Source organism: Crotalus tigris, unplaced genomic scaffold (assembly GCF_016545835.1).
Source record: "Crotalus tigris isolate CLP2741 ecotype Arizona unplaced genomic scaffold, ASM1654583v1 scf7180000019070.2622420, whole genome shotgun sequence".
Classification (NCBI taxonomy): Eukaryota; Metazoa; Chordata; class Lepidosauria; order Squamata; family Viperidae; genus Crotalus; species Crotalus tigris.
In genome coordinates this window covers 2,380,631-2,403,489 of record NW_024097360.1, presented here as the reverse complement: position 1 = coordinate 2,403,489, position 22,859 = coordinate 2,380,631, and the positions used below count along the sequence as shown (strand labels likewise).

The window sequence follows — 22,859 nt, the reverse complement described above, 5'->3', positions numbered from 1 at the left end:
AATACATCCACACACACAGAGTATATATCCTGCTTGCTGATAGTACTCCCTTAATGTCTGCTCTATTTGGCAACAGTTTGAAATTAAAATGGTACTGAAAAAGTAACTTTGCAACTGGTCTTCACACTTATGACGGTTGGAGCATCCCCACGGTCATGTGACCACAAGCAGAGTCAATGGAGAAGCCGGCAGTAAAATTGCGAGTTACAATCATGTGGTGTGTTGCTTAACAACCGCGGCCGAGGTGAGGCTGTAAATTTGTCATGGTCCTGTGATATCTCACTTAACAACTGTCATTAAGTGATGCAGATGCTACTCCTAATTGTGGTTGTTAAGAAAGGACTACCTGTAGTAATTTTATTCTGAAACCACTCTATATGCTCATGATGTCTGTCTGTCTGTCTGTCTGTCTGTCTGTCTATCTATCTATCTATCTATCTATCTATCTATCTATCTATCTATCAACACATATACACATATACTTATAGACATACGGTATTTACGCATATATGGATATGTCACATACCGTATCCAGATAATACACTTATTTTGGATCCACTCTATATATTCATAGTACTCCTTGGTGAAACTTCTATTGTTCTTGCATTCATAGGAGAGCCCGATGCCTTCATTCTTCATTTGAATCTTGTGTTTTCCATCGCCCCTTTCATCTTTTATTTTTAATCACACACGCGCAAACACATACAAATCTGATTAAGGGGGAAAAGGTATACAAGATCATTGGATTCATGGTAGTAAGAGCTTTTGGTCAGGAAGATTTCTTGTCATGTTGGCATGGACTCTCTGAGGCCGCTTATTGGGGCTCCTGGGTGGCACCCATCCTATGTGAGCTGCTTAGAGGGACTCTGGTAACAGGCAGCATCCACAAGGAAAAGAGGAGGAAAGAAGTACAGTAGGGCCTATTTCTTTATATCTAAGATCATGGATTTGGCTCAGCAATTTGGGCCAGACAGTGCACTCCTTTCTGCTTGAGAGGCAGCATAATAAAGGCCTGGCAAATATTACTCTATGCAATTTAAATGCTCACACAGGGTCAGTCCATTATTATCTAATAGATCTTATCATATCTGATACAATTAATCTGATCCTATTTTTTAATCCTGAATTTCTTTTCTACTCTCCCAAATTAGGTTTAAGAGTGCTATTGAATAGATTAATTTACAGAATGTGAGGTTTAAGAGCCTTCTCGCTAAGTTTAGAAGCTCAGGATGTGTGCAAGGCAAACATTAGTTTGGCCTTTGCTTTCCAGGTGTGCTGAATAGAGTGATCCAAGTTAAAGGGTCTATACATACAGATGATGATTATGATTGCACAAAAACTCATTGAATGACCTTCAACAAGTTTCAGCTTCTTGGTACTAACTAACTCATACAGTGGTTAAGAGCATTAATAGACATTAATACTCATAATTTTACAGGGATGTAAAATATATCCATGATGGATTTTCTTCTTTATAAATGTTGTAAAGGAATTAGCTGCAGGTCAGACATTTTATGATGGACTGTTTCCGCTTGCATCTCTATTTATCCCTGATTAAAAATTGCAAATAAATTTAATATGATTGCAAAAATGCATCCAAAATGTTCCTCAAAGCTCAATGAGGAAAAGTTAAAAAAACAGAGTGGGGAATTTTATCTTACAATGACTGATAATTACGCTGCTTAACATTTTAAAAAAGAGGTTTCTTCAAGAAAATTATATTTAAATGTATGTAAATCGAAGGAAGCGATATACATAAATGTTAGGGGGATTTATAGTTGACATTTTTTGCTCGATTATAAAAAAAACAAAAGAAACCAGCAGTTCAGAACATTGTTACCATGCAAGCAGAAAAACTGTCAGAATTTGTAATGACCTCTGCATCAGTGAACTATTCTAGAAGTGCCTCACAATTATTTTTATATAGCTGAGATATTTCCATTCGGAAATTTAGAAGTTCTGTAAGCCCAACAAAGCAGAAGCCTTGTATTTTGACGGAAATAAAAGGGGAAAGAAATTAGCCAAGTGCAATGCCTCTCAGTCTTTTTTCCTCAGCTTTTTTTTCTTAAAAAGAACTTTAATTATCAACAAATGGCAATTAATTTCCTGTCATGTAAGGACTGCACTGTAATAGCCCATCACCCATGACAAACGATGCTGATGGTGCATGATTGATTTCAAAGATAAGACTCACTTTGCTGCATAGAGTTTGTGATTGCAATTAACTTGGCCTTTTAATTATAGATTAATGGATGAATTATTTTAATCACAACTATATGTCTCAACTTCTTAACAGTAGTTTGTACATTTGACACAAAGACAAGAACTTCAAACGGATATTAAATACGAGCACAGGAACTTTGCCAGCCCGGCACTAAGGGAAGCTGTTGAATCTAACCTGTTATTTTGGAAGGTTCAAAATCCCAAACGCACACTCTGGATTAGTGTCCTGACTGTGGTTTATCAAACCAGCTTTCTCCTTCTTAATAATTCTTCTCTATCATTTGTTTAAATACTGCACGCTATATAGCTCCAGATGGATAATTACACAGCTTCAGGTATTCTCTTCTTCCTGCCTTTGAAATATTTGCTTTGAGGATCTTTTGGGGGAGTGGGGGTGGGTGGGGGGGAAACAGATGATGATGATGATTAGCTTGCTACTTGATGAGCAGTACATAAAGAGGCAAAGCATAAAGTTCCCTATTTTACGTGTCTTGCCAAGAGTAAAAACAGAGATGATGCTGATTCCTCTCCAAGCTATCTGAAATACCAATTCTGGAATTAGCACATAGATAATTTTAAATAAAATCACTTAGCGCACTTGAATTTAGAACCCAACAAATGCAAAATCTACTGGGCACTTTGTGTTGCTGAATAATATCACAGCCCAAGTGCCTCTTATAAAAGATATATTTTTAAGCTAATCGGTTAAGTGAATCTTTCTGAGTGTAATATCAACTAGACAAATTGAGGCAGATTTAACCTACGACATTTCAAACAGAAATATGCAAGTTCTAGAATGGACTGAATGAGGCAGAGCCAACTGAATTGAAATCTAGAAAAAACAGAAGTTCTAAAGCAGTCATGTCAAATTGCCGGCCCATGGGCCGGATGCGTCACACCAAAACCGCGCCCAAAAAGGCGCGATACATTGCATGACATCACATGACATCGTGAGTTTGACATGCCTGTTCTAAAGATTTCCACCTACATTCTTCCTGACCTTCCTGGATTTGGTGATAGTTCTCCATGCCTTGATTGGATTACATATTTACTGTTAAAGTGTTCTGTTATATACATGTTTTAACTGTTTTATAATTTTAAAACTGTACACTTCCCAGAGACACTTGGTTGAGATGGGTAGCTATAGGGAATAAATGAATGACTGAATGAATGACTGAATTTATTTTATTTTATTTTTAAAATTTATAAACCGCCCCACTCCTGCAGGACTCTGGGCGGCTAAAAATAAAAACAACATAAAACATGACAAAACAAACAGTACAATAACAGTCATCCAGGGGTCAGATTTTATAAACCCCAGGCCTGCCGGAAAAGCCAGGTCTTAAGCAGCTTACGGAAAACCAACAGGGTGGGAGCAGTCCTAATCTCTGGGGGGAGCTGGTTCCAAGACGTGGGCGCCATCACAGAGAAAGCCCTCCTCTGCGGCCCCGCCAAATGGCACTGGTTGGCCGACGGGACCTGAAGGAGGCCCAGCCTGTGGGATCTAACCGGACGAAGGGAACTATGAGGTAGTAGGCGGTCTTGCAAATAGCCTGGCCCTGAGCCATATAGGGCTTTAAAGGTAATAACCAACACCTTGAATTGGACCCAGAGACCAATAGGCAACCAGTGCAGCTCACGGAGGATAGGTGTAACATGGGTGTATCGAGGAGCACCCACTATCACTCGTGCGGCTGCATTCTGGACCAACTGTAGTCTCCGAATACTTTTCAAGGGTAGCCCCATGTAGAGTGCGTTGCAGTAGTCCAAACGTGAGGTGACAAGGGCATGAGTGACTGTAAGGAGAGCCTCCCGGTCCAGGTAGGGTCGCAACTGATGCAACAGATGAACTTGTGCAAAGGTCCTCCCAACCACAGCCGTCAAATGATGTTCCAAATTCAGCTGTGGATCAAGGAGGACACCCAAGTTGCGAACCTGCTCCGAAGGGGGTACATTTTTCCCCGCTAGAGTCAACACTGGACAGTCGACATGATCCTTGGGAGGCAACATCCAAAGCCACTCGGTCTTGTCAGGATTGAACCTGAGTCTGTTAACCCCCATCCAGACCCTCACGGCTTCAAGGCAATGGCCCATCACATCAGAATGACTGACTGACTGAATGAATAGGGCTGCCTTTGGAAAGAATCTTGAACTTGCAGGTGGAATAAGTAGGCTGCTAACCTGTGCAATGGATAGGAATCATATAATTCCAATCTTGAAAAAACTGTTTACCAGTTGCTTACGTGACACAGTTTAAGTGTTGTATGATATTGTACAGATATTTCAAAGCACAAGGTTCATAATGGGATTTTTTTTGATATTTAGACAGGATTGCCCCTTCCATTATGAACTTGTTCAGTTTTTAAGATTTTCAGGAGAATTCCTTGTTGTAAGGGATCTATTTTTGGGATACCTGAGAAACAGCCTTTTTGTCCTAGTCCTTGGCTATGGGAGAAATTGCATTTGGCTCCTACTGTCTTAGTATTCAGGTGATCCTTAAAAATATAATCCTTTCACTGTGCATTTTAATATTTGATGATTTAGGATTATTTTTTATTTTAATTGCTCTCCCTTTAAGCCTCCCATAGAAGTAATATCCTCCACAAATTTGGAGGAAGATGAAAGAAACCGAAACCACATTAGGACCAGAAATGTTAGTTCTTGGAATCTTCTCCAGAGAAGAAAGGTGGGAAAAATTAAGTAAATGTATAATTGATTGAAGGTAGCAGTTTTGCAAATATCCTCATCGGAGAACTGCATTAAGCAGTGTTGATCTAAATGAACCAGTCTTCTTATTCCTTATAAGTCTCTTCTACCTTTGAATCATTATTCATCCCCTAATATTGAAATTAATAACTTCCATTTATTCAAAAAGCAAAAAATTCTAAAGATTTTTTTCTTTTAACAACTCTGTAATCCCTTTTATCGGCGGTTAGTCAGAGTGACTGAATACAGCTCAAGTGTTTACTGGCCAGATGCCCTTCCTGACACCTATGTGGAGTTAGCAGGACATTGTTAGATGTATTTGTGCTATGGGGAAAGTCCACTGAAAGTACATAATAGAGAAAAAGAGTTTAAAACAGCCCTAAAAACTGTTGGTCAGAGTTGTTGATCACCATCTAAAGCACTGGAGTCTCCACATGTGACCTTATTTAGCCTTAAGTGCACAACCAGAAATACAGGAAAGTTACTGCTTGAATATAGTCTTATCAGCTTTATTTATGATGACCTTTTCAGAAAAAAAGAATATGCAATGACAATTTCTCTCCTTTCTCTCTCTTTTCATCTGATTAACCAGGCAATTACCTGTGCATAGGAAGTGGTAGGTAAATTCTACCACATGAAATGCTCTGCAGAATATTCACTATCTTCTTTAAGCTAATTTCATTGGCTTATTCTTACCTCAGATCCATCTCTTGTGACAAAATTTGTTCATATCTAAGCCCACATTTTAGATTGAATGTTGTGTTGAGTTTACCTTACCTACCGGTAGGTCTTAATTCATACAATCTTAGAAACCTCCCCAGCAGGGGGATTCAATCTTGAGACTTGATTATGCATCCTGGCTACATTCCAGAGCTGTGGTAACTAGGAGATGAAAAGATGTTGGAAGTCTTTGAGGTCACAATGGCCAGCAGCATCAACATGTAGTCACAGAAGACATTTCACTGAGGGAGACAAAAGTTTCACTGAGGGAGACATAGTTTCTGCTTCCCTTTTTGCTGAGGCAGAAGAAGCAAAAGCATGTGGATACTACTGTTCACTGAAGAAATCAACAATAGAGGTACACATAGAATGGAAAATATTTAAGTTGGCTGTGTTCATGAAGTCACAGTCAAATTTGATTTGAAAGAGATCTTATCTTTTTAATAAGCAGGAATATTTTGCTGAAATGGCAGTCAAGAAAGGAGTAGAGAATAAGACTTCTGATAAAGATGTGGTGAGTTAGATGTCCCTGAAGGAGTGGACATTATGGCAGAAATCAGCAGCCAAAGCAGTGGTGGAATTCAGCCAGTTTGCACCAATTCAGCAGAAACGGTAGCTAATTTTTTGTTGCCCAGGCCCAGAATGGACTTCCGGAAGCGGCATCCACACAGAGAACCGGTTGTTCACATATTTGAATCCCACCACTGAGCCAAAGGATAGATACTGGTCAACAAAATCTCTTCAGAGAAAGGAGAGATTGTAATATCAGCCACATGTACTCCAGACAACTGCACATCATGAGTAGATTGCAGATACTGAGGTTTTTGTGGCTGGCTGGTGAGTTGAATGGCTGGGAGTCAAGAGATTCCAACTAAGCTCACAGTTGCAATGTATCCTATATGGATATTAAATTTGGCCAAGCCTCATTTCTCAATCACTTTTGGAATTACTTTGTTACTGCTTTTCAAATATTAAGAACTTTTGGAAAGACCAGTTTTATGGCATTTAGTAGGTGAGTTAACTTCAATCCTAAATCTTAAGTATGGATTTAGGAAAAAAAAATCTCATTTTTGGAGGGAGGAATGAATGGCAAATAATAGACTGTAGTTTATTTATTTATTGAAATGTACTAAGGGTCTGGTGGATTTGAAATAAGATTTTGAGATTAATTATAAGAATCATGCCCATGGGAAATGGCTATTGTTTTGAATTCTGAAAAAAGAAAGGGTAGGATTTTGAAGGTTGGACACTAGAGAGAATCAGAAGGAACTAAATGAGAAGAACACTTACATTCATCTTGCTAACAGAGAATGAAGCAAAATACATTGGTATTGAAGTATATTTTTCAATAAGAGACTCAAAAGTTAATTTTAAGAATGTTATCATAGATAGTCTCTGTGAAAATGATGTTAATGGAAGCAGAACAAATTGTATCATAGATCACTGAAATTGATTTAAATTAAATTAAATTAAAAAATGACAGGCTTTCTCCATTCCACTAAAGGAATTCAGCTCTTCCTTCCATGTGAAAGGAAATTATTTCACCAGTATGCAGAAATAGCAATAGCACTTAGACTTATATGCAGTTTCATAGCACTTTACTGCACTCTCTATTGCCCCCAACACTCTGAGTCCTCATTTTGCTGACCTCAGAAGGATGGAAGGCTGAATCAACCTTGAGCCAGTGGGGATTGAACTCCCGGCAGTGAGCAGAGTTATCTGCATTCTAACCATGGCACTCAAATTATCAGGATATGAGCTACATTTCTCCACCCCACTGAAGGAGTTCAGTTCCCCTTGACTGGCAGCTGTTTCATCCATCTCCCAGAGGCAAGAGGGAATCCTCTTTTTAATTGTTAATTTTTAAGATAACCTTTATTGTCATTTTTTTACTGTGGGCACAATGGCACACATCAAAAATGAAATTTAGTTGCCCACTCTCAAAGTGAAACACATACATGACACACACCTCAACATACTATATACAACATATGTTGTATATAGTTTTGTTAAACTTACTGAAGTATAAAATAGAAATGAAAATGAAAATAGTGGCAAAATAGAGGGAAAGATATGTCAGGTAAAAGGGGAAAAAGAAAGAAAAGCATTGACTTCCAACTCCTTTTAACTCAACAGAATAAAATAATAACATTACAGTCTATACTTTTTACTTTTACATACTTAATATGTACTAGCCAGTTCTCTAACAACAAACTTATCTAATCAGCTAAACCAAAAGTCAAGATTTCAATTTTTTTCCATCTGAAGCTAATCTGAAGCACAAAATCCGGAAGCGGTTTCCAAATAGAAACAAAATTGGATGTGTTCTTTTTTTTTGATTAAAGCAGTTAATTTAGCCTTCTTTTCTAGTTCCATCAATTTTTCCAACCATTTGTCCATTGAGGGAATTAAAGTATCTTTCCACAAGAAGGAATCATCTTGTAAGGTGGCAGCAGGGGTTGCCACAAAGAAGAGAGAGTCAAGCTATTCTCCAAAGCACCTGAAGGCAGGACAAGAAGTAACTGATGGAAATTAATCAAGGAGAGAAGCAACCTAGAACTAAGGAGACATTTCCTACAGTTAAAACAGTTAATCAGTAGAATAACTTGCCTTCAGAAGTTGTCGGTGCCCCACCACTGGAGTTTTAAAGAAGAGATTGACATCATTTGCCTGAAATGATATACAGTTTCCTGTCTGAGTAGGGGGTTGGACTAGAAGACCTCCAAAGTCCCTTCCAACTCTGTTATTCTTTTATTATGCCTCAGTGGAGCATCAGCCTGCAGAGGAACCACTAGAGAAGTCAAAATGAAGATAAGATGACAACAGGTAGACACAGAAAATGAAAGAAAAGGGGGGAGGGGGAAGAGAAGAGAGACCCCAAAAGAGCTGTTAGAAAGACAGGAACTTTCCCCATGATTCATATTAATGATATCTAAGATATTTTTATACTGGCAAAAAATTTGCTGCCTCACGTCCCCCATGTTCTCTTTTTCAGGATTGCAGAGAATGGTATTACCTTTATTTGCTGTATGGAGGGCATATTAATGAAAGGAACTAACACAATAATAATAATAATAATAGTAGTAAAGTTGGAAGGGACCTTGGAGGTCATCTAGTCCAACCCCCTGCTCGGGCAGGAAACCCTACACCATTTCGGACAAATGGCTGTCCAGTCTCTTCTTAAATACTTCCAGTGTTGGAGCATTTACTGCTTCTGGAGGCAAGCTGTTCCACTGATTAATTGTTCTCCCTGTCAGGAAGTTTCTCCTTAATTCTAGGTTGCTTCTCTCCTTGATTAGTTTCCACCGGTTGCTTCTTGTCCTGCCTTCAGGTGCTTTGGAAAATAGCTTAATTCCCTCTTCTTTATGGCAGCCCCTAAGATATTGGAATACTGCTATCATGTCCCCCCTTGTCCTTCTCTTCGTTAAACTAGACATACCCAATTCTCGCAACCGTTCCTTATATGTTTTAGCCTCCAGTCCCCTAATCATCTTTGTTGCTCTTCTCTGTACTCTTTCTAGAGTCTCAACATCTTTTTTACATCGTGGTGACCAAAACTGGATGCAGTATTCCAAGTGTGGCCTTACCAAGGCATTGAAGAGTGGTATTAATACTTCACGTGATCTTGATTCTATCCCTCTGTTAATGCAGCCTAGCACTGTGTTGGCCTTTTTGGCAGCTGCAGCACACTGCTGGCTCATATTTAGGTGATTGTCTACTAGGACTCCGAGGTCCCTCTCACAGTTACTACTATTGAGCATGGTGCCACCTATGCTGTACTTGTGCATTTGGTTTTTCTTGCCTAAATGTAGAACCTTGCTGGAGTATTTTTCCTTCCCTTCCACTGAATATCACCAACTAGTGGGAGAATTTCCCACTAATCGGCTTAATGAAGAATGATATTAGGACTGACTCTGGAAATGATAGATGGCAAAACTGGTGTTCTGCAAAAGTTTTGAGAATCGGACTAACAGATGGTACTCCGATGAGGCTGTTCTTATGAAGCCTATTTGCAACAAAAGCAAGTTGTCAGGCATTGGTGGTAGGATGAAAATGTATTTTTACTTTGTAAAATTTCTCTCCTTGGTGAGAAGACACCACACATACATGAAATGAATATGTCTAAATGGATATTCTGAATGTAAGTCTATAATAAATGGAAAAGTAAGTAGATTTGGGTAATCTTTGAGATGTTTAGATAGGGCATTTTTTAAAAAAAAATAATGTTCATGAGAATAACTTCCTTTCTAACTCCATCAAATCACACTGAATTTTATAAAATAGGCTTCAAAGCTGAGTTTTCTTAGTTAATGGGTTAAAAACATGATATATAAAACTGACAGATTCTACATCTTGGTAAGTTTTTTTTCAGAAACATGTAATTTTCTTTAATTAATTTACAAGCAATTATTTTTGACAATTGCTAACTGTTATGCCAGAGATATAAATAATCCATGACACATTTCTGATCCCTGCAACTTGGTATCTGAATAATGTGGAGAGGTGTAATTTACATCTGCAATAAAGTGGTGTCTGAAATAAAACAGTGGATGGCTATTTATGCATCTGTAAAGCAGTGTATAAAGCATGTACAAAATATATACTGATTAGATTAAAATTAAATGAAACAATATAGAAGTTCTATGTTGTGTTACTTGACGTGCCAAACAAAATCTTGTGGGGAATAAACAATCTATTTTGAGCCTCTTCATTCCAAGATCACTAGGCCTAGCATTGTACCTGTTACCCTGTTACAGTGGAAACCTGAAAGTAACTTTATATTTATTTATTTATTAGCTTTTTCAGACCTTGGTACTGCAGAGACAACCAGTTTTCTTGAATTCACTTGATAGTGATGATGATGATGATGATGATGATGAGAAGGAGGAAGAAGAAGACGAGGAGAAAGAGGTGGCGGTGATAAGGAGACAAAAGATAGATAAATACAGTGTTTTGGGTTTAGATTTTTCTGATTACTCCCCCTTATCTTTTGATATTAATACTGAAGCACAGACAATATGCCTTATACCATTTATCTCAGCTGATTGTCAGAACCCCAAATATCTGTATCTATAATACTGTACATGGATTCTATTGTTGCAACAGAATGAATAAGAGCTTTGCTCCATGCACTGGTTAAATTAAGTCAACCCTAAATAAGACCTCTATTCATGGACTGAAGAATGATGAAAGACAGAGGGAAGAGAAGACACAGAGTTGACAGCTAAGCTTGTCTCTGCTCTCTTAGCCAGCAAAGCTGACAAGTAGATTGCCCAGGACAGGCACTTACAGGTTAGCTTGTCAGCTACTGGAATGCCCTATTTTTTATCTGCCACCTTCATGGAAGACTTAAAAAAAAAAAAGGAGAGGGGATCTGTGCCCATCTGATGAGCTGGCTCATATTGGCATGTCATCAGCTTTTGCAGGATGAGAACACAGAGGAGGCAAAAAATTACAGTAGGATCTTTCATGTCCTTGTCGGATTTATTCCTTGGTCTGCAATCTTTGATGTTTACAGCAAAATACACAGCCGAATGTGCGGCCATAAAAGCAGTACAGGCAGCAATGAACATAAAATAAAACAAGGGTCGGTAGAATTCCAATACTATTAGTGGATTTGTTATATCTTTGGTTCTGGAAAATAAAAACACAGAAATCAATTTTAGGGCACTACCCCAGCGTCACTGTTTTCAGCTTCCGGCCCAAACAGAAGCAATATGAAGGCGATCTGTAATTGCTTTTCTTTCAACCAAGAGCAATTCTGAGAAAAAGAAGCAAAACTCAGTGTCCACGATGAGTTGTTATAATTTCTATATGTAATATGTTTGGATTGGATATGCAGGTCTCAGCTTGGAGGTCTGCAGATTGGAGAAAGTCTGGAACAAAGTTTCCTCTAGAGCACGGGTGTCAAACTCGCCATGTTACGTGACATGTCATGACGTATCACGGCTTTTTTTGCATTGCTGGAGCTGGGGTGGGCGCGGCCTCCACATGACGCAATTGGCCCCTGGGCCGGCAGTGTGATACCCCTGCTCCAGAGGGAAAATGGAAGGAGGGAGGGAGGGAGGGAAGGAAGGAAGGAATTCCTTGTGAATTGCATAAGTGCCAGAATGTGTTAAATTCAGTTAAAATATGTTAATGGCAAAAGAGCCTAATGAAAGAGAAGGAAGGATTGGGAGGTTGAAACACACAGAGAAGCTATCTTGTTGCTTCAAGCTGGAATGAAGATGAGCACATCAAACTTGCCTTCCTTGACCTATCTTTCTTGAGAGGAGGAGGAGTGTCTGAAATGGAGACCTTCTCCATCTTCACATGGATGAAGCCTCTGGAAAATTTAGACTTCTCAACCAGTGGAAAGTCACCATGGACAGAGAGTGGCATTACTGCAAAAACTCATCCTGAGTAATTGGGAAAGAGGGGAACTGACAAGTGAACAAACTTTGCATGGTGATTGAAGAGGACTATAATTAGTCAGCATTCTTTTCTGGGAGTAGGAGCTACTGAACCTGCAAGAGTAAAGTTGTAAAGCAAGAGTAGATTTCTTTGGGCCTGCAGCACAACACAAACCCTAGAAAGAAGGCCCTTACCAGCCCTATTTCTTTTCCCCAACAGAAGGATAGGAAACAAAACACAACTGATCAAAACTCAAGAATCTTTCCCCATGTTTCCATCCCAGCTTCCAATTTAGTAAGTCATACTAAAAAGATCTATCTCCAGCAATGCAGCAAAATAGGTATACTGATTTGGGATTAAGAAACCCTGGATTCATTAGGGCTTACCACAGGACAGCATACTTCCATTAATGCTTATTTAGCCCAAACGTTAAATTTCTCTCTGCATAAGTGCGCGATGCTTTTGTGTATGTGCAAGTGTGTGAGAAAGTTTCCTGTATGAGAAAATCACTTGGGTTCTACACAGTGCTTTTTTTCTAAAAAGAAAGGTGCCGGAACTCACACATGTCATACCTTGCCTACCCTACAAGGTTTACCTTTGTAGTTGAAAAAAAAAACCCTTCAGTTTTTAGTGTATCTAAAAAGCTAGGATTTTGTTGAAGGTAAGTTAATACTATTAATGTTACCATGCATTATGTGGCTTTAAATTACAAGAAGGCATTTAATTAATTTTTGGGGACATTTACCATTGGCATACTCATTTAGTTTAATGAGTGGAAATGTCAGCTTTCTATGTAGAATGAAATTGGCCCAATAAAACAAAATTTGGTTGCTTGTAAAAGATTGAATTATTTTTAAGAAGTTGTCAAACAAGGTGGCAAAATTTATTTTTGGAGTTTAATATGGATATTGACTTCAAACAAATTAAAGTTGAAACTTTGTCAGTGAACAGATTACTTTTAATTTACCTTTATGTTAAACCCAATTTAATAAATAGATCTGATTAAACCGCATACTGTAGGTCTACCTTTACATCTGACCAATACATAATTAATATCATTATTAATAATAAAACCTCCAAATCACAAGACATTGGCTTTATTCTTATTCTTCCCCTCTGCAGTTTGAATATAAAATATAAAAGACTAAAAAGAGATTTTCGTAGACATCCCAGCCTTTGAACTACCCAAGGAACCGAAACAGCAAAGTTTCACTGTCAGTCAAGCTTCCATGCTAGCCGCCTTTCTTTCCTCTTGCTTCGCTTCTTTTTAACTTCACACCCTACCTTCTGTAAGGAAAGGCAAAAGGCTCGCTCACCGTCTCATGAAAGATGGCCTCCATGTTTATGTGTCTCCCACCGCCACCATTGGCTTCCACACCACATGGTCCGACCCAGCCAATCAAGCCACGCTCTGGCTGTGGTGCTTCGGCGCCTCATGGCTCCTCTTAGAGGAGGCAGATAGTGCTGGAGGGGACCCTGCTTGCTCCATACCGCCAGCAGGGCATTTTCAAAAGCAAATGAGGATAGGAAGGGCAACAATAGGAAAAGAACAAAACTCTGGAAAATCCATCAAAAAAAAGGTGCCGGAACTCTGTTCTGGTGTGTTCTACGACAAAAAAAGCCCTAGTTCTACATAGGATGGGAATCACTTAAATTTGAAGTGTCTTATTTTAGAAGGAATTTTATTTAACTGGTAAGATTTCTTTTTTTCCTGGCTGTGTACCTCTGAGGAAAATGGTCCTTTGCCAAGTGTGCAAGGAATATGCATTTGTGTGCAGGTATGCATACAACCACATATATAGTGAGACTTTTCTGTCATATGTACTCACTTTTCTTGGGTGAGTGGGATTAAAAAATGTAAGTGATTTTAGAAACTGGCAGCCTTAATAGACACGATACAGCAGGTGGGCTGCATACAGAGTTTTTGTTATCATTTTTTTTTATTTTTTGCAAGAGAAATCAGCTGATAGGCTTCCTTTCAGGTGAAAACAGAAATTCAGAGGTAGAATAAGTTCATGATACCACTTGGCCCTAATTAGACCAATATAATCATTTACCACAGAAGACAGCTACTTTTGTGACTGGATAAAAAATTTCTAATAAGAAGAAGAGGAAGCTATCAAAAGATATCTCCAAGCTAGGCAAGTCAGGGGCCCAGTACCATAACATGAGAGCCACTGGCTAATGTTAATAGAACCTATTAGTATACTTTAGAAACACTGTATAATTGCATCAGATGTTATAATGTATGAACATAATGGTGTAATTCACATGATGATATAATTGCACATTTGCCACTATTCTGGTATCATTTTGGTTTGTTACAGATGCTGTTGCATGAACTACTCATATGTAGACAACGGGGAATTTAATTAGCAGCCCAGCTGGCATTTTGTATGCAGAAACCACCAACTTAAAACAGACATGTAAGAGTGTCCTTCCTTTTTGTGTGCAAGTTCACTTTGGCCTTATGAAGATTCATGAAAGTCAAAAACTTTCAACAACATTAACAATGCTGGTTGTTAAAGAAAAGATATCATCTCATCATTTCATGTCTTGATTTCAACAAGTTACAGAGAATTTTTTTAAAAAATGCCCCACCTAAATGTAGTTTTAGAGAAAAATTCCTCCCTTAGGATGGTGTATACAGTGTTTATACATTATGTCAGCAAAAGATGTGCAAGATATAAGGCTTTGCAGATTAATTACTTAATGGCTATGATACACTTTGAAGTTTGAAAGTGCTATGTAAATGTTAAGTACGATTACAGTGATGATATATTTGTGGTCCCTAACTTATTTCTCCTATTGCAGTAATTACTGATAAATTCTTCAAAGCCTCAATAGCTACTTCATAATTAGCCTCTCTGAACAAACATCTACCACACAATCAGGTGATTTTTCTCAGCTATAGTTTATACAAGTAACTAATCTTTGCCCTTTTAGGCAATTGTTGCCACCCTATTCATGGGAGTGAAATCAAGTAAGATTTTACCTGATTTAAGAATTCAAATCATGTTATTCCTGGATTCACACATCAAGGTAAAGCAGAATGTAGTTTGTTTGGCTTTGGTTTAGCGTATCATAAGAATTAGCCACTGTAGTTTTTAAGCCATTGCTTATGGTTTAATGTATTGTGGAAACCAATAATGTGCTTTATAAAATATACTTTATGGCTTTATACGTATGTGTTATGATTGATTGCACAAGCTATATTTTATATGATTGTGAACTGTGTCTATGTGAGATTGTGCTATATAATGCAGCAGCATAACTCAGCTTTATATGTCAATGCATCCGTTGTCGTCCTTAGGTGAAAAGCAAAGTAAGGAACGCCGGTACACACTGCACTCGTTGACTTCTTTATTTCAAATGTGAAGCAAAGTCAGCGCTGGGAGTGGCTTCCTCCCGGCGCATTATAATTGTGCGCCCCACCCTATATCCCTGCCCCCGGTCCCAAACCAGCATCCGGTCAAATTGTATAAGTGCCCCACCCTTTCCCTGTGCTCTCCCTTTCACCGACGGAATCCTGCCCTCGTAACCCCCTTCCCGCGCGTCTGATCCATGCAGCAGCCTCCCGCCGCCAAGCTCTCCCTGTCTAGCGTCCCCCCATATGGGTATGTCCCCCCCATCCCATGTCCATTCTAGGTCCGTGTGCGAAGGCATGAGGTTCTTTTCCGGCGGCGCCGCGCCGGCCACCACCCGGCTTGCCGGTCTCAGCTGAGGCTCGGGGACTTCCGTGCTTGCTAGCAACATATGGCTTTCGGGTGGTCCCGGGCTCGTTAACTCGGCGTTGCTCGTTGCCGCTGGTATGTTGGACTGTGGAGGCGTGTCCGGGACGTGATGCCAGGTTCGGCGATGCGGTGGGGTGGTGGGCTGCTCTGTGGCTTCCGAGCTTGGTGGACTGCCATCTGCTCCCCTGTCCCCTTGTGTATGGCAAGCCTTCAGGGCTTGACATGCGGCCCCTTCTACCAGGTTCCTTCCTGGAAAAGAAAGGATGGAGTTTGCATACACGACATGGCACCCATTTCGTCCTGGCTTCCCTGGACACTTACGGTGGAAAGCCCTGATTAGTTTGGGTGCATTTATATCCCCCTCCTCTACCCAGGTAGCATCGGAGAGCGGGTATCCCTTCCACCGTAGAAGGTATTGGATTTTACCGTACCGCCTTCGGGAGTCCAGGACCTCCTGTACCTCGTAATGGGACCCCGAGATTGGCCCCGGTACCCCATCGGTGTAGGGACTTCTATGTGCCGGTTTGAGGAGGCTACTGTGGAACACTGGGTGGACCCTTCCTAAGGAGGCGGGCAACCGTAATTCGACTGTAACTGGGTTGATCACCTTGGTTACCTGGAATGGGCCCACATACTTCGGACCCAGTTTTTTGCACGGTACTTGTAACCGCAAGTATTTGGTAGCCAAATACATCCAGTCTCCCACCTTGAATGGTTTATGCTCTGCCCTTTTCTTGTCCGCTTGGATCTTCACAGCTGCCTCGGCCTTCCGCCGCGCTACCTTCACCTGCTCCCAGAGCTCCGTGACTCGGGAGTACCATGTTTGAGGGGTTTGTCCCCTACCCACCTCTGGTGACCATTCGGGAATAGGGTTAAAATCTACACCAAATACGACTTTGAACGGGGTGTACCCGGTACTGCTGTGTACGGTGTTGTTATATGCCACCTCAGCAAACGGTAGGAGATCCACCCAGTCCGTTTGCTGAAATGACACATAACTCCGAAGGTATCTTTCCACCATAGCATTCGCTCTCTCAGCCGCCCCGTTGGTACTTGGATGGTACGCTGAGCTTAACGCCTGAGTTGACCCTAGTAAATGAACAAACTCCCTCCAAAATCGTGCAGTAAACTGCACCCCTCTGTCTGATATAATTCTCTTGGATGTACCATGGAGCCGATAGATATGTTGAATAAAGAGCCGTGATAAACGCCTTGCTGATGGCAGCCCTTTGCATGGAATAAAGTGCGCCTGCTTGGAGAACAGATCTATCACTGTCCAGATTACATTGTAACCTCGGTTTTCGGGTAGCTCTACTATGAAATCCATGGCGATCTCTTCCCAGGGCCGAGATGGATTGGACACTGCCTGTAACAGTCCCATGGGCTTTCCTACCCTGGGTTTCGCACTGGCGCACACATGACACCCTCGTACATATTGTTCAACATCTACTTTCAATCTGGGCCACCAAAACTGCCGCCGCAGTAAATGCAAGGTCTTTAAAAACCCAAAATGACCCGCCTGCTTGGCATCATGACACCTCCGAAGAACGGATGTACGTAGGCTTTCGGGCACATACATCTTGTCGCCTTTCCACGCCACGCCGTCTCGGTTGGTCAACCACCCTGAATGCTCGTTTGCCCACTTATCCGTCAAGAGGGCCGTCCTGATGGCCTGCAACTCGCTTCCTTGAGAGTTATGAATTGCACTTCTAGCTATCTCATGCTGAGAAAGGGGTATTACCGCCTGTATGACTTCCTCCCGTCTACTATGATATTGTGGCATTCGCGACAATGCGTCGGCCAGAAAGTTTTTCCCTCCCGGTACATACCTCAGCACGAACTTAAACCGGCTAAAGTATTGGGCCCACCGGACATGTTTGGGAGCCAATCGTCTTGGGGTTTGTAGTGCCTCCAGATTCTTGTGGTCCGTCCACACCTCAAAAGGCAACTCGGCCCCTTCTAAAAAATGTCACCAGGTCGCTAAGGCCCATCGGACCGCAAAGGCCTCCTTCTCCCAGACGGCCCAACTACGTTCAGCCGTTGTGAATTTTCGTGAAGTATACGCGCATGGCTGCAACGCCCCGCTATTGTTCTCCTGTAGCAGCACTGCCCCCACCGCCACATCGCTAGCGTCCACTTGGACCACAAATGGGACGCTTGGGTCGGGGTGGCGTAACACCGGCTCTTTAGCGAATAATGCTTTCAATAACTCGAACGCCTTTTGGCAGTTCATGGTCCATTCCAACTGTTGGCTTGGACGAGGATTCCCCTGCAAATGTTTCGTCCTTAAAAGCTCTGTGAGAGGCTGAACTACGGTGGCAAATGATGGGATGAACTGGCGGTAAAAATTCGCAAATCCGAGGAAGCTTTGTAGTTGGCGCCTAGTTTTGGGGGCTTGCCAGTCCAGTACTGCTTGCACCTTGCTCGGATCCATTTCCACCCCGTGCCTTGAGATACGATACCCCAGATAATCTAGTCTTTCTTGGTGAAACTCGCATTTAGATAATTTCACGTAAAGCTGGGCATCGAGAAGCTTCTGCAGTACTTGCCTCACAAGATTAATATGTTCGTCCTTCGTTGTGGTGTAAATTAAGATGTCATCTAGATATACAAGGACCCCGCGATATAGATGTTCATGCAACACCTGATTGATTAACTGCATGAACACCGCAGGGGCCCCTTGTAATCCAAACGGCATGACACGAAACTGGAAACTACCTAACGGGCAATTAAATGCCGTTTTCCACTCGTCGCCAGCCTTAATTCGTACTCTATAATACGCCTCTCGTAGGTCCAACTTAGTAAATATGCGACCTGTCCCTAAATGTGCCAATAAATCCTTCATAAGGGGTAGGGGGTATAAGTGCTCAACGCATACTGCATTCAACCCCCGGAAATCGACACATAAGCGTAATGATCCATCTTTCTTTTCCTTAAAAAGTACGGGTGCCGCTATCCGCGAACGGGCCGGTTGGATGAACCCCCGTGCTAAATTCTGATCGATGTATCTACGGAGTTCCTGCACTTCCGTTGGTGTCATAGCGTACATCCGGGGTTTTGGGAGTTTCACCCCCGGCAGTAGCTCAATAGCGCAATCTGTCGATCGGTGAGGAGGCAGTTGGTTGCAATCCTCCTCGCTGAATACGGCCGCTAAGTCCCTATACTCCTCGGGGTATGGCAGTTCCCCCTTCCTCTCCTGGAGCTGCGCTGTTGTTCCTGGGACATCAGGGGCCTTCTCTTCAGCATCGCCACCCACTGGCATTGGGCCTACCCCAAGACGTACGTGACGGTAACCCCCTCCCCACCATATAGTAGGAGTCCATTTATCTAACCAAGCTAGACCCAGTATAACAGCCTCTGTCATAATGGGCACTACGATGAAGCGTAATACTTCCCAATGCTCTCCCAGGTCCATGCGTACTCGTTCGGTAACATGAGTCGCTGGAACCCCTCCCAACAATGACCCATCCACCTGCTCGAACCTGATGGGTTGTGTTAATTTATATATCCGGAATCCGCTCTCCACCGCTACTTTCCTACTAATCAGGCATCGTGTGCACCCGGTGTCTATCAAAGCCTGACATGCCCTTCGTACGCCCGTTGCCGGACTCGTTAGGACTATAGGTAAAACAAAAGGCCTAATGGGTTCACTCACCATTGGATCAGTGGACCCATCGTCGGGACTGTCCTCGCCGCCCTCCATCTGGTCGCGCGCGACTGCCATGGCCTCTGGAGTTGCTGGGGACCCTCTTCTCGCTGCCGGGGTTGGTTGCTGGGTGGCAGCTCTCGAACCCTCAGCGGTGTTCTTCATGGGCGTTACTTTACTAACTGTTACGGCCTTACGGGGGCTAGGGGCCGGGCAATCGGCTGCTCGATGGCCCGGTTGGTTACAGCGGAAACAGCGGAAAACAGCCTCTCCCGGTGTCCCCGATGACTTGGGTGTTGCTCGTGGCTGGGCCTGACTTTCCTCACGAGGCCTATCCCCGAAACGCCGTGGCCGCAGAATGTCCCCGCCTCCGCGATGCACCTCTTTAAGGCCCGTCTCAAGCTCGACCACCACCTTGAACCAATCTCGAAGTCTGTTGGGCACTCCCCGGTATACGCAGGCCTGCCGTAGATCATGGTCTAGGCCGGCTCTAAAATGATGCACCAGCAGTCGCTCCGGCCATGAAGAATGCAAACGGCCGGCCATCCTCCGGAAATCTCGTACATATTCAATGGCCGGGCGCTTCCCTTGCTGCAGCGCTAGAAGTTCGGCCTCGGCTCTCTGTGCGCGAGTGGGGTCTTCGAACCTCCCGTGCAAAGCGTCCAAGAACAGCCCCGCGCTCCCCAACTCGCGGGCATGGTCGCTATATAGGTCGGCCGCCCATGCTGCCGCCTCTCCACGCAAAGCGGCGGTGACCGCGCCGACCATGGCCCACTGGGAGGCATATAATTGTGCGAACTGATCCAGGTGGCTTATGACCTGGCCCAAGAACATCGCCAGTTGATCCGGGTTGCCGTCAAACGTGACAGGTATAGGAGGGGCCCCCCACGGATTCCCTGGACCCCATGGCCCCAAGGGTTGGCCTGGCACGTTAGTAGCGTATCCCGTTACAGGTCCCCGCTGGCCTACACCCCCTGCCAGCTCAGGGCCCCCAACCACACCTCCGGGACCAACCGGCCGGGCCGGCTGCGGCTGACCTGGCGGGCTACCCGTAGGGAGACCCGTAACGGCAGGCCCACCAGCCGAATGCGGCAACCGCAACCGCGGGCTGCTTAGGCGAAACCGGGATGACGGAGTGCGCCCCGCAGAATCCTCCTCCGACTGCCAAACATTAGAGGCGCCCCTATAACTCGCCTCGCCGAACCTGTGCCGCAATATATCCATTGTTTCCTGGCCTGGAGCCATGGAATAGCTCCAGTCCTCGTCGTCCTCCGTGGTGACTCGTCTCTCCCTCCATCCCGAGTGAATGGGCTTCGGCCTGGGCGTTGGAAGCTGATCCGCCTGTCCTCCGGTCAGCACCGGGCTTTGCCACCACTCCTCCTGAAGCTTAGTGGCCCCGGGGTCCTCCACGCCAGGTCCCGGGTTTGTAGCTAACAATAATTTAGGCCGCACCACTGGCTGCTCGGCCGCCGGCTCCGGCACCGGAACGGCCTCCACGACTCCGTCAGCGCCGGCAGCCACCACCTCCCCCTCGACCAGGGGCACCCCCTGTGTGCCCTCTGCCATACCTTGCCCCTCGCGGCACACGGGAGGACGGAATACGGAAAAGGGGAGCGCTGACTTTCTGTCAATGCATCCGTTGTCGTCCTTAGGTGAAAAGCAAAGTAAGGAACGCCGGTACACACTGCACTCGTTGACTTCTTTATTTCAAATGTGAAGCAAAGTCAGCGCTGGGAGTGGCTTCCTCCCGGCGCATTATAATTGTGCGCCCCACCCTATATCCCTGCCCCTGGTCCCAAACCAGCATCCGGTCAAATTGTATAAGTGCCCCACCCTTTCCCTGTGCTCTCCCTTTCACCGACGGAATCCTGCCCTCGTAACCCCCTTCCCGCGCGTCTGATTCATGCAGCAGCCTCCCGCCGCCAAGCTCTCCCTGTCTAGCGTCCCCCCATATGGGTATGTCCCCCCCATCCCATGTCCATTCTAGGTCCGTGTGCGAAGGCATGAGGTTCTTTTCCGGCGGCGCCGCGCAGGCCACCACCCGGCTTGCCGGTATCAGCTGAGGCTCGGGGACTTCCGTGCTTGCTAGCAACATATGGCTTTCGGGTGGTCCCGGGCTCGTTAACTCGGCGTTGCTCGTTGCCGCTGGTATGTTGGACTGTGGAGGCGTGTCCGGGACGTGATGCCAGGTTCGGCGATGCGGTGGGGTGGTGGGCTGCTCTGTGGCTTCCGAGCTTGGTGGACTGCCATCTGCTCCCCTGTCCCCTTGTGTATGGCAAGCCTTCAGGGCTTGACATTATATATCAATTGTTCACTTTCCAAAAAGCTACAGAGGTTAATGTAGAGGCATGTACTGTACTTTCCAGAAGCTCAAAAAAGGCTTCTACCATTGTTTGTATACAAAGTTTTACATAATTGCCAGAGTTAAAGAAAGTGTATTTACAGACACTTTGGATACTATGAATTTAGATGATTCTTTGGGGATAAACCAGAATGCTCCTGCTGGGTCAGTTGTCAGGTCCACTTCAGATGTTGTTCCTATCAACTATGACTAACATTCCATCAAGATGGGTCGGTATATGGACATTGGTGGCATAATGAAAGCTAGGCTCTTTTAACTTAAAAGAGGGCAGAAAAAAATAGGTAAACAAGGACCCCTCTGTTCTATAGCCATTATGTGGAATAGATCTGGGAGGAGCTGAAGGACACTTAGTTCTAAACCATCATTGGAGGATTTCATGATCTCTTCTTTCTCTCTCTCTTTTGTGTTGTCAGGTGGAATGAGATAAATGGAGAGCATTGTTGAAAAAGAGAAAGTGACAGAAGGGACAAGTAGTCCTTCACTTACAACCACAATTGAGCCCAACCTTTCTGTTGCTAAGTAAGATATTTGTTAAGTGACTTTTGCCTCATTTTACAACCTTTCTTGACACAGTAGTTAAGTGAATCACTGCAATTGTTAAATTAGTAACACAATAGTTAAGTGAATCTGGCTTCCCCATTGACTTTGCTTGTCAGAAGGTTACAAAACGTGACCACATGACCCCAAGACACTGCAACTATCAGTTGCCAAGTGTCTGAACTTTGATCACATGACCATGGGGATGCTGCTATGGTTGTAAGTGTGAAAAATGAACATAAGTCATTTTTTTCAGTGCTGTTATAACTTTGCAATGTCACTAAATGAACTGTTGTAAGTCAAGGACTATCTGTAAACAGAAGGATTTCAATGATTCTGCCAGCTGAATGCCCCCCTTGAATTAATGGGGAGACCATGTCTGTATTGGCCAAAAAAGGAGGGAGCCATAAATGGGCATGTTGGTTCCATTACATTCCCCAAATGTTTCCTTCTATCATAATGGAAGAACAGGAAGAGTTGCCACATGAGAGAAAAAACCTAGTTATGATATAGACATAAAGCATACAGGAAGTTGCAC

The 22,859-nt window shown here is 43.3% G+C and overlaps 1 protein-coding gene and 1 long non-coding RNA gene across 2 annotated transcripts; one reads left to right on the top strand and one right to left on the bottom strand.

The window, feature by feature from the left end:
- The first annotated feature begins 4,944 nt into the window (after positions 1-4,944).
- Positions 4,945-15,999, top strand: LOC120315313. Its single transcript, XR_005558655.1, has 3 exons — positions 4,945-6,007; positions 10,447-10,560; positions 14,370-15,999. It is a non-coding gene; the product is annotated as an uncharacterized LOC120315313 (long non-coding RNA).
- Positions 16,000-16,087: 88 nt separating this feature from the next.
- LOC120315311 lies at positions 16,088-20,988 on the bottom strand. The gene has a single exon (XM_039359469.1). The coding sequence runs from the start codon at positions 20,986-20,988 to the stop codon at positions 17,746-17,748; it is 3,243 nt and encodes a 1,080-aa protein (XP_039215403.1). The 3' UTR covers positions 16,088-17,745.
- Between the last annotated feature and the right edge of the window lie 1,871 nt (positions 20,989-22,859).